We start from the raw sequence: 13,873 nt of genomic DNA, 5'->3' as shown, positions 1-13,873 counted from the left end.
CTGGATTGTTTTTGCTTGTCTTATAAAGGCATTGATTGACAGATTGAAACATTATTGGCAGACTGGACAGGATCCAGGGAAGAACCTGGTCAATGTTGGCACCGGCATCGGCCTGATTGAGGCGCTATAACAGCAGCTAGAGAGACAGACATGAGAGACAGAGAGAGGGGCAGAGGCAGACAGATCACAGGAGACAGACAAGCTCATTCAGCCGTGTTTAATCCAGTGTGTGGATGCTGGTTTGGAACAGACCAGTTCACGTCTGGCCTCTCAACCTCCAGGGACACGACCCACATCACTTCAATTATGCTATAACACGTCTTTAACAGCAGCTTTAAGAAATTGATTTCACCTTTGTCACCCTCAACTCTCCATCAGTTAAATGTACAAAAGTCGTTTAAATGGCCTCTCATGCTCATTTAACCCATTATTAACACAGCTTGAAGTGAAATAAGCTTTTTACTACACAAATAACCATCCACACTATGTCTATGGTGGTCAGACATCAAGGTTATTAGATATCCAGCAAGTGAACCGGGGACCAAAAGGTTTTCTTCAGCTCTCAGTCAGCGGTGGACAGTGAGTAACATCCACACCTGAGGCTGGGCCGCACACACACACAGGAGTCGTGGAAGAGTCTTTGGGTGTTGAGACATGAATGAAGTCTGACAGAGATGGAAGGAAAGAGTGGAGGAGATCTCCACCTACCTGCAGGACAGCATTAGCCCCTACTTCAGACAGTACTCTAAGTACATAAGCGGCCCTCACATGTACTGTTCTATCTCTGCGACCTCAACCATCATCGCCTCTAAATGGCTCTTACCACTCTGTTAAGATTCCCGTGAGTGGTGGAGTCAGCGGGCCAAAGGAGTGAACGACTCTCAGAGGGTCAAACCCAGTTTACTGCCCAGCACTCAGAGCTGCAGAGGATACTTGGATAAGTGCTCAACACGAAACAAAGTTTACTTTCCTTAAAGTACCACAGCTACAAATCCACCTGAAACTGATCAATGATTCATTTTAAGCCATTAAGTCAGTCCAACCTTCTTTTTGACACTCTCCATCTTATAGTTATGGCTATATTTCATTTTGTAAAACAAATGTGCTTTAGTCAACCTAGTGACACTTCAACTTGAGAGCAACAAAAGTACAAAACAAAAGTCCCGCCAGTCGCTCTGAGGTGAGAAGGCATTTACAGGTTCACTCTGTTTGGCTTAAGGTAGATAAACACACCCTGGTGTTCTACTCCAGGACTTCCTCAGCGCCTGAAGGAGCAGCGGTGGAACAGAACTCATGTGCTATGAAAGTCACGTATTACATTTTCTTCTGACAGAAAAAGAACTCAACATTTGAGTCTGTATTTCAAACAATGAAATCCTAAGCAATCAAATACAGCTAACCAATCATTGTGTCCTGTGGGAATAAGTTTGTTCTCCTCATGGGATTCAAATTGTGCTGTGTTTTCATGCACATAAGGGGAATATAAAGAGTTTTAAACATTAGGTATTTGTAGGATAATCCAAAGGCATGAGAGTGAAGGTACGTGTGTTTGTAAGATGAACAAACTCGTGTACACACATGCACATGGCCACATGAAGGACTAACTGCACATTCTGTCTAAATATGATTTACACTGTAAATATTTTGTGATTTTCATGTTATCTTGCATCTTTCCTTTGTCATTTGGCGTGTTTTTGTTCACTTGGAAATGCTCGCCTTCTTAGTTACACTTGCTCTCCTACTTCCTCCTCCTCCTCCTCCTCCTCCTCCCCCTCCTCCTGCTCCTCCATGCCAAAGGGGGCCAGGAATAGTGAAGGCATCAATACTCATGCCCATGGTTTTAGAGGGGATGGCACTAAACTGCTTCCTGTCTGAGCTGTACTTGTAGATGGACTCCACCTGGGAGGAGCTTATTGTCCTGGGGCCCACTCCAGCCAATCGCGTAAGCTCCTGGGAATCAGGGTTCATGGTGTAGACGCCCCGGAACTGGCAGCTGGAATCACGGAACAGGATGAGGAAGTGTTTGGCAGGACTTTTCTCCATCTCCTACATTTGAAATGAAGAGTAAGACATTAGTTGTCTTGGCTGCACACGGTCTGCTCTGAATCCAGATAGCACATTAAAATCATTCAGAACATTTGATTGACTTCTGTGATTAATTTCATCCCAAAAAGAACGAAAGGATGCAGAAAGGAGTCCTCTACCTCCACTATCTTGTTCTTTTGCCCCTCGTTGACCTTGCCAGCCAGGCAGCAGCGAGAGAGAGCATTGTGAATGATGAACTTGTTAGACTTGAAGCTTGGCTCCTTGAAGAGTTTGGGACCTGGAATATGAATACAGACACAAACAGGGATGTTGCATCACCACGGCACCAAGCTGGTTTAATACTGACCATCTAAAGTCAGCCCAGCCTTCACCGCTCGTCTCAGAATGGATGTGTGTACCTGTGTAGTCCGGGGCAGGCGAGGTGCCGCTGGAGCCAACCTCCCAGTCCTTATCCCCATTCTGATTGTTAAGTCGGCTCGGCGTCACACATGCCAAAGGTGACTCTGGACGGCTGTCGGACAGAGGTCACATAACAGAGGTCACATAACAGAGGTCACATAATGAACCAATGAAGCAAGTGATTTGGTGCTGTATAAATAAAGTTAAGTTGAAGTATGAAAATGCAACAGTTAAACATAAACACACCTAGTCACAAGTTTAGAAACCAAGTTAGTACCATCGTGACCAAGCTGCAGATTTCTCCCTAAAGACGTGCGGCGGCGTACCTGGGGGGTTTCTTTGTGCGGCCGGCGCCGCCGTTTGCAGACTCGTCAGCCGTGGGCGCCAGGTTGAGTGAGGAGTGAGAGTAAACTTTGGTCAACTTTGCACCTGAGAAACACAAACGGGCGTGACAGCAGAGAAACAAACAAAAGCCATTAACAGAAGAGAAGCCAGGGGGGAAGGTGGAGCTGCAGGTGGATGCACGGACGTTGTTCTTCTGTTACTTCACCTCTTTTCCCCTTGGCTGGACTGTGAGACAGCTGTGAGCCCTCCCTGGTCATGCTGCGGGGGCGAGAGTGGGATTTCTTAGCTTGTCCTTGATTGGTCGTTTTTTGCCGCAGCACTTTGTCCAGGTCCTCCATGATCCTGAGTTGATGCCGCCGCGCGTACTCCCCCCGCGTGAACTCTCCGCGCCGCAGCGGTGTAGCCGGGGGCGTGGGGGAGGGGGAGGTCGTGGTCACGGGAGGTGTGTGAGACGGAGACCCCACTCTCACCCTCTCTGAGGACGCCGATCTGTGGACGCACAACAGCCTCACAATATAATACATATCACAATGCGTATTTTTGTTGCATTAACCACTCCTGTGGGTCTGTGTGTGTGTGTCTTACTGATTTTCCCTTTCTTGCTCATTCCACTGTCTCCTCCTCCTCAGCTCCTCTGTTCTCTTTTTCTGTCTGTCTAACAGTAAAGCTTTACGCTGGGCCATCTCCTCCTCACTAAGGATCTCCTCCTACAAGTACACACACACATATGCGAGCACTCAAAACATCTGTCCGCACAGGTACAACAGGATTTCAGGGTGTAACATACATCTGCACTCACCGTGAAGAAGAATCCAACTCCTCCTTTGGTGCCGATCTCCCTCTGTTGTCCACTTGGTTCCAGAGTTTCTGTCTCTTTCGTTTGTTCTCCTTTGGATTCTAGATGTTCTTCAGATGAGTCCCTTGCTTCTGCAGCCAGATCCAGCTGCTCTGGAGGTTCTACAGCATCTTCAGCTGCTTTCCCACTGGACTCTGCGTTGGATTCTGTGTGGTCACTCATAGAATCAGAGGAAAATTCATGGCCCTCATCAGTCGGTTCATCACTGCCCCCGTCCGGTCCTCCAATAGATGACAGCGACGCCTCAATCAGGCTGCAGCGCTTCCCCGCTCCTCTTCCTCGTTCACCTACAGCACTGAATGCGGCGGAGAGGGACAAGGTCTCGCTCTCAAACGAGCACTCGGACGGAGCGCCGGAGCTGCTTCCGCCGGCAGCTCGGGGATGGTCTCGCCTGGGCTGGGGCAAAAATCCCGGCGCTCCTGAAGCCTCCAGCTCCTCCTGCTCCAGCTCCAGGCTGAACTGAGTGGGGGTCTCACTCGAGCCTGTTTCTGAGGTGCTCTCGTCCGGCTGAAGCTGCAGCTGCAGAGAAGTCTGACGAGGATCCTGAGGAGTCCTGAGCCCGCCAATGCGAAACGAAGAAGACGTCTGAACTTGACACTTGCTGGGAGACACGCGGCGCAGGTGGGGGAGAGTGTCCACGTTCTGGGTTGGTGTTAGGACACGATTGAGCGGGGGGAACTTGAGTTCAGAGGGCCGCGGATGAGGTTGCTGATGTGTACGCGGGTGGTGTTTGGGGCTGCGGGGAGTAGAGGAGCAGTGGATCTTGGTGCGGGGAGCCGGGCAGGAAGAGGATAAGATATTTTTGGGGGAGGTAGAAATCAAGCGAGAGCGGCGGGAAGGGGAGGAGGCAGACGGAGTATTGGGCGCAGCAGGAATCACCCAAGCTTTAGTGGTGCTCCTGGTTGGAGTCTTGGTTGGGGTCCGTGGTGGAGTTTTGTTTGGGGTGTGAGGAGGCGTCTTAGGTGGCGTTTTTGGCTTCACTTTAGCTGTGAGTTTTGGAGAGGCTCTGGGTGTGTGTTTGGGTCTTTGGTTGCCCATCAGCTGCTGCTGCTGCTCAGTAAGTTTCTGCATGTCTTTCTGCAGTGACTGCAGAGCTTCACTCAGTTTCTGCACCACTTCATTATACTCCAGGACTGGGCCTTTCTCTTTCTCTTTCTCCTTCTCCTTCTCCTTCTCCTTCTCCTTCTCTTTCTCTTTCTCCTTCTCTTCATCTTTGTCTTTCGCCTTCTCATTCTTGCCTCCTCCCTTTTCTGTCTCTGCACCTTTCGTACTTTGCACAGAGAATGTGACCTGCTTCTCTAATCGAGGTGGATTGCGTTCAGATGGTTTGTCTTCCTCAGTTTCTCCATGTCTTTCCTTCTCCTTCTTCTCTGTCTCTTCCTTCTCTTCCTCCTGGCTCAGTTGCTCCTCCATGCGAGTTAGACGCTCCTCCAGAGTCAGATTATCTTCCTCTGCTCTCTCTGCTCCTCCTTCTCCTTGCTCCCTTTGCAACTGAAGGAAAGCAGTTTTTCCAAGCCTCTGTCTGTGTTTGGCAAAGATGGCTTCAATACGCCTTTTTTGGGCTTCGATGCCTTTACGTTTCTCCTCCAAACGAGCACCCAACTCCCAGGCCTCTGAGCCTGGTTCAGGGCCTCTGGGACCTGGACTGTCCTGGCGACCAGGCGCCCCTGCAGGGGTGGAGGGCGTGTGTGGAGTTCCTGGGGTGGTCGGGGTCTGAGCAGTGGCGGACTCTTCCCCGGTGGGGGCAGGATTTCGCCTTCTGTTGTCTCGTCGTTCGGCAAAGCTTGTCATGCGTGGACTGCTGCTGGCACTGTGGTTACCCTGGCGACTGGGTCGAACATTGCCGGGAGCATTTCTCGGGGTGTCATCTGATGCTTCTGAGGAGTCAACGCTGCCATCGCGAAGTACAGAGTCATCATCGCGTGACATGTCAGTCCGTGTGGATCTCTCTCTCCTCCCTCCTCTTCCTTGCTTTTCAGGCTCACCGCCTTCTCCTCCTCCGACCGGCCGATGGAGAATTCCAGAGCGGCAGGGGGCGGAGCTACTGAGGGGAGGAGGATCCTTTTCAGGGCAATGTAGGAAGAAACCAGCAGGGGCTCCTTCTGGACACAACCTCGCCTCTGGCCTGTCATCTTTCTCGCTTATCTTTCCCTGTTTCTGATCTTTTCTTCCAGTAGTATGGACCACCTGTAGCACTTCCTCAATGGTTGGCAGTTCTCCTAGCGGGGGGGTTTGCAAGTGTGAGTGAGGAGCCCAGGAAGATCGATGTGACGGGGCAGAAGCACTGACAAGGTGGCTGAGGTCTTCCGGAGGGCTGTATGGGACACGGGTCATTCCCGATGACATCATTGCAGGGATGCCAGTGGCGAGGCTGTCAGTGCTGACAGAATGAAAAAGAGAATCTATAGGGTTTCCCATGACAATGTCAACATCACTGTCCAGCCCAAATGGGATGCTGAAAGTCACTGCAGACAGAGGACGGCTGGAGAGCGGAGGGATGGGGGATGAATGGATGAACAAATGGATGGGTTGATTCAAAGACAATGGAGAAGCAGAGGTTGCAGGAGATGGAGGAGAAGCCAACATGAGAGCACAAAATAATTAGGACAAAATGTCAAAAACAAAAGTTTATATAGAAATCAAGTGAAAGTTTCAGTGTAAGTACCTGATTTGCTTTTTAGTCCACATTTTGTTTTCTGGAAAGACAGAGGCAAATTCAATTGATGCTGATTCCAATCAAATGAACAAATTCTTGTAGAGCTGCAATGTAACGTTCTTACCAGGTGACACTGGTGAGGAGATGGGCACAAAGGGCTGTTTGAAGATGAAGGAAGGAGAACTGCTGAACAGAAGAACACAGTAATGAGTATTACTAATATATTCAACATTCTATCAACCAAACGTTCCAGTCAGCATTGTGTTTTGGCGTGAGCTTCATCGTAGCATTTTTGTCTCAATTCCTCGGTTCAAAGACAGAACAGCTTTCCTCACCTGTTGTTGTTCCCGCCGACGGGACTCGTACAGTCCAGTAACCCTGAGACATCTGAAACACACAATCAGATACAGAATGGAATCATAAAGACTAATATTCATTCACATCAGTCAGACAGTCAATATAACGACATCAACGAACAAATGAACATCTTTTCTGCCGCACACCTGTGAGGTCGACGGGCTGTGCAGGCTGGACGAAGTCGGGCTTCTTCACCTCAAACCACTCCAGCAAGTCAGCAATGAAGCTCATGATGTTCAGCTGAGGTCAAGAGAATAGATGTAGAATTTACTGAGAGAATGACAGAATCAGCAACAATCATTTAAGTAAAGCAACAAAAGTTAGTGAGATGGACAGAAATAACAAGACTCATTTCCTATTTCTGTTAACAAGAGTTATCTGGAGTAAACCGATCATGCCGATTTCAATCTATTGATGCTGTTTACGGGACATCTGCCTAAATCTGATTAGAATTGCATGTAAACAGACTGTGTGAACCTGGTGGAGGTTCATGCTCAATTCAAATCATATTCATGCTATTATACTGAATAGGGTGAACGGGTGAGAGAAGCCGTAATGCCTACATGCAGAGTGGGTGGAGCGTAGAGCAGGTCCTCCACAGCCAGGGGGCAGCAGCTCTGCAAACTGCTCCCACAGAACTCCCTGATCAGCTGCAGGTTGTACAGGCTGTCAGCCACTGACATGGTGTCCTTCAGACACACCTCTGAGAGCAGCAGACAGGGGTGGACAGAGGGATGGACAGAGGGGTGGACAGAGGGATGGACAGAGGGAAAGAACTGAGTTACAAGGATGAATACAAACTCTACTCTGCATGTACAGCATGTATGTGTGTCTGTATCAAAGACTTCTCTCTCACACACTGAGAATAGAAGCTGTTTGAAGCTGTTTACACCTTTGATAGCTGATAGATCAAATATGTAATACAGATATAATTAAAGGAAAGTTTGAAACTTCCTCTCATTGACCATAGGATATGTTCCTTTTGTATTTACTATTTAATGTGTGTGTTGAGGCCTGGGAGAAATCTCAACTGTAGAAAAGATAAGGTAAAAGTGCTGCTTAGTATAGAAAAGGAAAAATAGCCATTAGTCTTTGTGTGCACATGCGTGGTTGCATCTGACAGTGTGTGTGTGCGCGCGTGCGTGTGCGTGTGTGTGTGTGTGTGTGTGCGTGTGTGTACCCTCTAGAGGCAATAAGCTGGGGCAGTAGAAATGCAGCACAGCAGCTATAGCACAGCCGTTAGAGAGATCTTTGACGGCAGAAACCAGAGGAAAAGTAGGAGTGAGCTTAGACTGCACTTTATCCTTCCGGTAGCGGATCTAGAACAGAAAGAGAGGAGAGGAGGGGTGAGGAAAAGGAGAGAGAGGAAGAGGAAGGAGGTGCAAAGACAAGTGGGAAATGGGAACAGCAAATGGGCGAGTGAGGGGAAGCACGGAGGGATGAGAGAGAGAGAGAGAGAGAAAGAGCAAGAGAGAGAGACGGGCAGACAGAGAGATTTGATATGAAAATAGATATTTAGGTGTAAGTGTTATGTGATTATTGGTTTATGTCAGAGAGAAATGTCACGCATGTGAAAGTGCAAAAGAAAGCAAAAGAACGTTACTGCTGAAGAAATAACAAACGGTGACGCCAGCCATTATCCAATACAGTGGCAAAGACTATGAGCCCACACAGACCATGCGTCAGTGCAGAACACACACAAACACGCACACACACCAGGACAGTGCAGTGCAAAGCCACACACTTAAAGAAGCGTCGCAAAAAAAAAATGTGTCACTGGCAAATACAACAGATGAGAAACGGCAATGATCATCACAGAGAACATGGAGGAGCGCCCTCTCGTGTCCATGCAGCAGGAACACGCACTGATGACTGTGACTTTAGTCTGAGCAGATACAAACTACACTCTGCTTGTTTCTAACACACACACAGTCAAATCTAAACACATGGATCAAAAGCGTGTTAGTGTGTCGTCTGCATGTCCGTGGGAGAGGTGTGGGCAATTTGTCAGTCAGTCATGTGCGCTGCTACAGAACACGTGGAGGAGGAAGGAGGACAAGGAGGAAGAGGAGGAAGGCAGGGGAGAACAGAGTGAGGTGTTATACGTTACCACTGGCGGCTTATTCCCCGACTCCTTCAAACAAAAAGCGATAGCATGCTGGATGGGGAGGATGGCAGAGAGAGGGAAACAAGCATAAATGACACAAGGGCCGGTCACCGCGGTAACCGCCACGCCACAAACTCACATGGAAAGGAAGAAAAAGAGAAACGGTGGAGAGGGGAAGGAGGAGAGGGAGGGGGACAAAGGAGGGGGCCATCACCTCCCTCCCTCCGCCCCCCGACCACACCTCAGATCTCATAACTGGCAAAGTTTGCTACTGGTAACCGCGCGTGTTCAAAAGCATTGTCGCTATGGTAACCATTACAGGACATCACTATAGAAGGTCAAGAGGTATGGAGAAGGTATTACTGTCAAAGGCACTTCACAATGGGACAGAGGAGAGGCACTGGACAGCATGGATGAGACCTCCAGCAGGCACAACACACATCAGCCACAGACAGACAGACAGACAGACAGACAGACAGACAGACAGAGAGAGAGAGACAGAGAGAGAGAGAGAGAGCGAGACAGACAGACAGACAGACAGACAGACAGACAGACAGGTGAACAGGACACTTACGGGGACTAGCTTCCAGTACCAGCGGTTGGAGTTAGACTGCAGAGAGCGTGAAATGAAAGAGACACAACAGAGAGGCAGAGCAGGGGAGATGTTAGATGCCATGTGCAGTACATGGGTATGAGTGTGTGTGTGTGTGTGTGTGTGTGTGTGTGTGTGTGTGTGTGTGTGCGTGCGTGCGTGTGTGTGTGTGTGTTTTCACCGTGTCCTGTGCGGGCTGTAGGTCTGTACACGTCTGTGACTTGGGAGGCTCCTCTTCCTCTGTGCTCACTCTCAGCGCCTGGTTCAGCTGTGTGCACCACACAAACACAGCTGGTATTTAACTCATCAGTTCAATACATTTATCTTCAGTTATGCTATTATACACTTGCCAAAATGATTGAAATTGCATCTCCTTCCATCATTTCATTACAGATTTGGAATTACTTTGATTGAATTGATGAAAAGGTGTATCTCCAATTTTGGCAATTTGAATACAGCTTCATATACACTGGGAGACCTCCATACAAACCTCCATGTTACTACTCCTAATTCTAAATATGATATATTCCTGCTGTAATGAATGCAAACATCAGACGTTTCTTACATGCAGTTATTGCTTATGAACTGTCTCAATATAACAGATTTCATTGTTTCTGCGCAGGCTTTGCGTCCCCCCACTCAAATGAGCTACTGAGCTTTGGTCTCACCCTGTTGACCCAGAAGAGCAGCGCGTTCTCCCATGGAGCTCCCACACCCATCTGCTCTGCCTCATCCGCCATCTTTACCCTGCCAACACTCTCTCTGGCAGCCAGGGACATCAATGCATCAATCAGGGCGACGTGGGCCTTCTGACAGGGGAAACAACAGCAATATCCTCTCTCTCTCAGCACATGGCAGCACAATGGATTTGCAATGAAATAGAACAAGGCAGCAGAAATCAATCCAATACCTCGCAACTATACACACACACACACACACACACACACACACACACACACACACACACACACCGTCTTGATAGGGGAGTGGCTGAGGTCATCCTCTGTGATGTCATCATCCTGGACCCTTGGAGAGAAACCTTTCTTAATGAGGAGCTGAAGCAGAGCCGAGTTATCTGCCAGGGAGCCCTGCGACGCCGGCTGGGAGACCCCGTTCGCCTCGGCCAGCAGGTCCTGAGCTCGGCAGTAGAAGTCCGGGGCGAGAAGCAGCTTGCAAACAGCTGGTTTGAGGTGCTCCTGGTCATACTGGTCTTTGTAAAGTGGCTCATGTAAGTCCAGCGGTACATTCTCTGAAGAGGGAGAAAGGATGAAGAGTGAGCGCATGTATGTATGAGCAGAGAGGAGCTCAGAATGAATATTTCAGTAGGTGGCTCGAGATGAGTGAGTCCTCTGAAGCAGGAAGGAAAAGGAAACACTCAACATGATAAAGATCACATGTGTTTGTGAGGTAAAGATCAACCTGCACTGCAAATTCCCTCACAGTCTACATTCAGGCTTGACCTCAGATAAACAAACACTAAGGGTCTGCAGGTTAGATCCACAGAAACTGACACAGAAGGCAGAAACAGAAGCGACTGAGTCAGCTTCCCTGCACTCCTCTCTAAAGGGGATGGGGAGGCCTCGCTCAAATGCAAAGAACTGCTTTGTCAAAGCAACAATCCCTTTTGGACACCAGGGACACACAGACTGCGGCATGTAGAGAGAAGAGGAACACACTAAGACCTCTAGAGCTCAGAAAATGAAGATAAAAGAAATGAGGAGACAATCAGCGATATCTTCTGCAGGGATCAAATCCCTTTCAGTAATGATGTCATCATCTGCATGAGCAGCCAGGTTACCCAGACAAGAGTGTGTCTGTGTGTGCTACACACTATGAATACAGCACAGAGTGGGTCGATTCACAGACAAGTACACACTCACCCGATCACACACACTCCTCACTGACCCACATTCATGTGGATGGTTGCTCAAGGAGTCATGATAATCCTGAAGATTGGGCTGGACGGACATCATTAAAGGAACCATGAGTACTTTCCTCCTTTCCTCTGCCCTACCACTTCTGTCCATTCACTTTCAACTACAACTGCTAAGGAGAACTACAGCTCGGTGTTGTTGCTGCTCTTCTTCCTCGCTGTATCTTACATAGATTTCCTGGGGAGTAGCTCTCTCCCTCCATACCCAAAGAGAGGAGACAAATGACAGTGAGTTTGAATAGAGAATCAGTGTGTGACAATAGTTGCTGGATAGAAACAGCGCCATGTTTGACTTTAGTCTCTCAAAGTAAGTCAAAGTCATTGTCACATGGTGCAGCATATACACCGGTGCAGTGTGATACACACTCTATTTGGGGTTAAACTCTCCTCGGTCACCCTCTGCAGCGCTGAAGGGAAATAGGACGATCGTCGCTATGGGAACGATGGAAATGGAAAGCAGCCATTCTGTCCCAATCAAAGCAGAGACTCGGGCTGGACTGCAGAGCAGGAACCAGCTGAAGCATTTAGCATGGGACTAATTTAATCTAGCAGATACACAAACACATCTGTGGAGCTAAAGCTGCTCTCCAGTGTAGTTGTGTGTCACATTGTGTAGATCTATTTATGTGTGATCAGGTGCAGGTAAATACATGAAATTAACCCAATTGTATGTGTGTGTGTGTGTGTGTGTGTGTGTGTGTGTGTACTTTACATTTTAGTACTCATCTGGTCATGTTAGAGTAAATGGGTCTATGGCTAAATCTATGGGTGGCATTTTAATGATTTCCATCTGAGCACCCATTAAAATGCTATGAGGCACCCAGTGAGTGATCTCTAGGGGACAGAGAACAATGACGCCCCCTGCTGCCAACTTTCTCATCTAGCTCATCTCTTCTCCTGTCCATTGTAAGCTTAGACATACAAGAGATGATGGGAAAATAACTCAGAACATAATTAACAAAAATGATAAGTGACATCATTTTGTTCATCATTATGTTTACCGTGACATTCTCTGTCACTCTGCATCTCTTGTATGTAGTATTTTCCTGTTTCTAAAGTGCTTTGTAGGTTTGATAACTACTACAAAGGAAAAATGAATATAGTCATTTGTGTTAGTTATTATCATTCACCCTTGACTGGATAAAAGGCAAACATACCGGGGATGAATAGAGTGACAGCACAGCTCAGCGTGTAATGGACTCCACTGACTCACACTCACTACACATGAACAAAAGCAGCACTTATAATATGCAGGTGTTTCTTCTTGTGTAAACAATATATATATACTGCCCACTTGTGTTATTTATATTTACCGGTACATGCTTACTTTGGAATATATCTCTTTTTACAGTCACACTTTTATGATGTATGACTGAGCCTCAGTAACATCTATTGTCTCACAGTGAACCCACAGCACGCGCGCGTTACACTGACACAGATACTATGAGCTCGTGACCCATTTACCGCCGGAAACACTTAAGTCTTATTTCTTGCAACACAAAAGTTGAAATTGTGTAGTTTCCACCGCCTCAACGTCTCCACCCGTGCAGGTGTAACGACATGACTTCACCTTAAAGCTCCACGGGCCTAAAACACAACCTGACAGAAGCCTTTGTTGCAATGCAGCTGTGACCGCGTCCCGCTCCTCAAACGCCTCATGCACCACTTATATGAATGCTTCTGCCCAGCATCAAATTCGTGTCATTTTAAAATTAGTCGTGGCCATTTAAAGAAAAACGCATTAAGGGTTACAGACCGAGAGAGCCACAGCAGGGGGGGTTTAGGGCTTCAGTCCCAGGCTGTGAGGGCCGGATGCCGGGCAGGAGACAGCCGTGTTTCCCCTCAACGCCTCACAACCCGACATACGCCGGCCTGAGCCTCACAAACCGGGATGCTAATTTATTAAACGCCCCACCCAAGCTGTGCGCCGCCTTCAGCAGACAGAGAGCGGTGGAAGCCCCGAACACGACGAGGAGCTTTTACCTGCAGAGCCGAAGGACTTAGACAGCAGCCACCGCACGCTGGCGCAGGTCTTGGCCCGGTTGAAATCGTACTGATCCAGCGGTTTAATCTCCGGTACCGAGAAGGTCTTCATGGTGCCGGCAGCATCCACCATGGCAAAGCTGCTCCACACGGGGGACACGGAGGAAGCAGGCGCGCCACGGTATGATGTGATGATGATGGAGGAGGAGGAGGAGGAGGAGGAGGAGGAGGGGGAGGAGGAGGAGGAGGACCCTACTGTGATGTATCAACTAGGGCTGTGTGACAGCATGACAGCACCATTTCTAAAACAAATAGTCAAACATATGTATCATTCAGCCCCTCCACGCCCCAGTAAAGACTGCCGTCATTCGAAACTCCGTGGTTAAATCAGCGGCACCTCCATTCAGAGTGCACGCGTATTCACGCCTTTGTGGTAAATTGATTGAAGCGGAAGTTAGCGTAAAGATACGCAAGTGACTATTTCCGTTTTTCAAAATAAACTAATAACTCAACAACAACATTTCTTCTTTCAAATTCTCTCTCTCTCTCTCTCTCTCTCTCTCTCTCTCTCTCTCTCTCTCTCTCTCTCTCTCTCTCTC

At 48.3% G+C, this 13,873-nt stretch overlaps 1 protein-coding gene across 1 annotated transcript; it reads right to left on the bottom strand.

Annotated features, from left to right (window-relative positions):
• Nucleotides 1–62: 62 nt before the first annotated feature.
• Nucleotides 63–13,449, bottom strand: LOC142996637 (calmodulin-regulated spectrin-associated protein 3-like). Its single transcript, XM_076147626.1, has 17 exons — nt 13,275–13,449; nt 10,330–10,607; nt 10,027–10,167; nt 9,540–9,626; nt 7,840–7,978; nt 7,223–7,362; nt 6,806–6,899; nt 6,638–6,689; nt 6,427–6,488; nt 6,312–6,342; nt 3,590–6,128; nt 3,376–3,497; nt 2,996–3,279; nt 2,772–2,874; nt 2,445–2,557; nt 2,205–2,323; nt 63–2,046 (listed from the first exon to the last, which is right to left on the bottom strand). Exons 1-17 carry the CDS (start codon nt 13,405–13,407, stop codon nt 1,699–1,701), a joined length of 4,785 nt encoding a protein of 1,594 aa, XP_076003741.1. The 5' UTR covers nt 13,408–13,449; the 3' UTR covers nt 63–1,698.
• Nucleotides 13,450–13,873: the final 424 nt, after the last annotated feature.

This window comes from Genypterus blacodes, unplaced genomic scaffold (genome assembly GCF_046128005.1).
Source record: "Genypterus blacodes isolate CSIRO-AG114 ecotype Tasmania unplaced genomic scaffold, CSIRO-AGI_Gbla_v1 ptg000039l_1, whole genome shotgun sequence".
Lineage (NCBI taxonomy): Eukaryota > Metazoa > Chordata > Actinopteri > Ophidiiformes > Ophidiidae > Genypterus > Genypterus blacodes.
The sequence above is the reverse complement of the archived record's forward strand: the minus strand, read 5'-3'. Positions and strand labels throughout refer to the sequence as shown.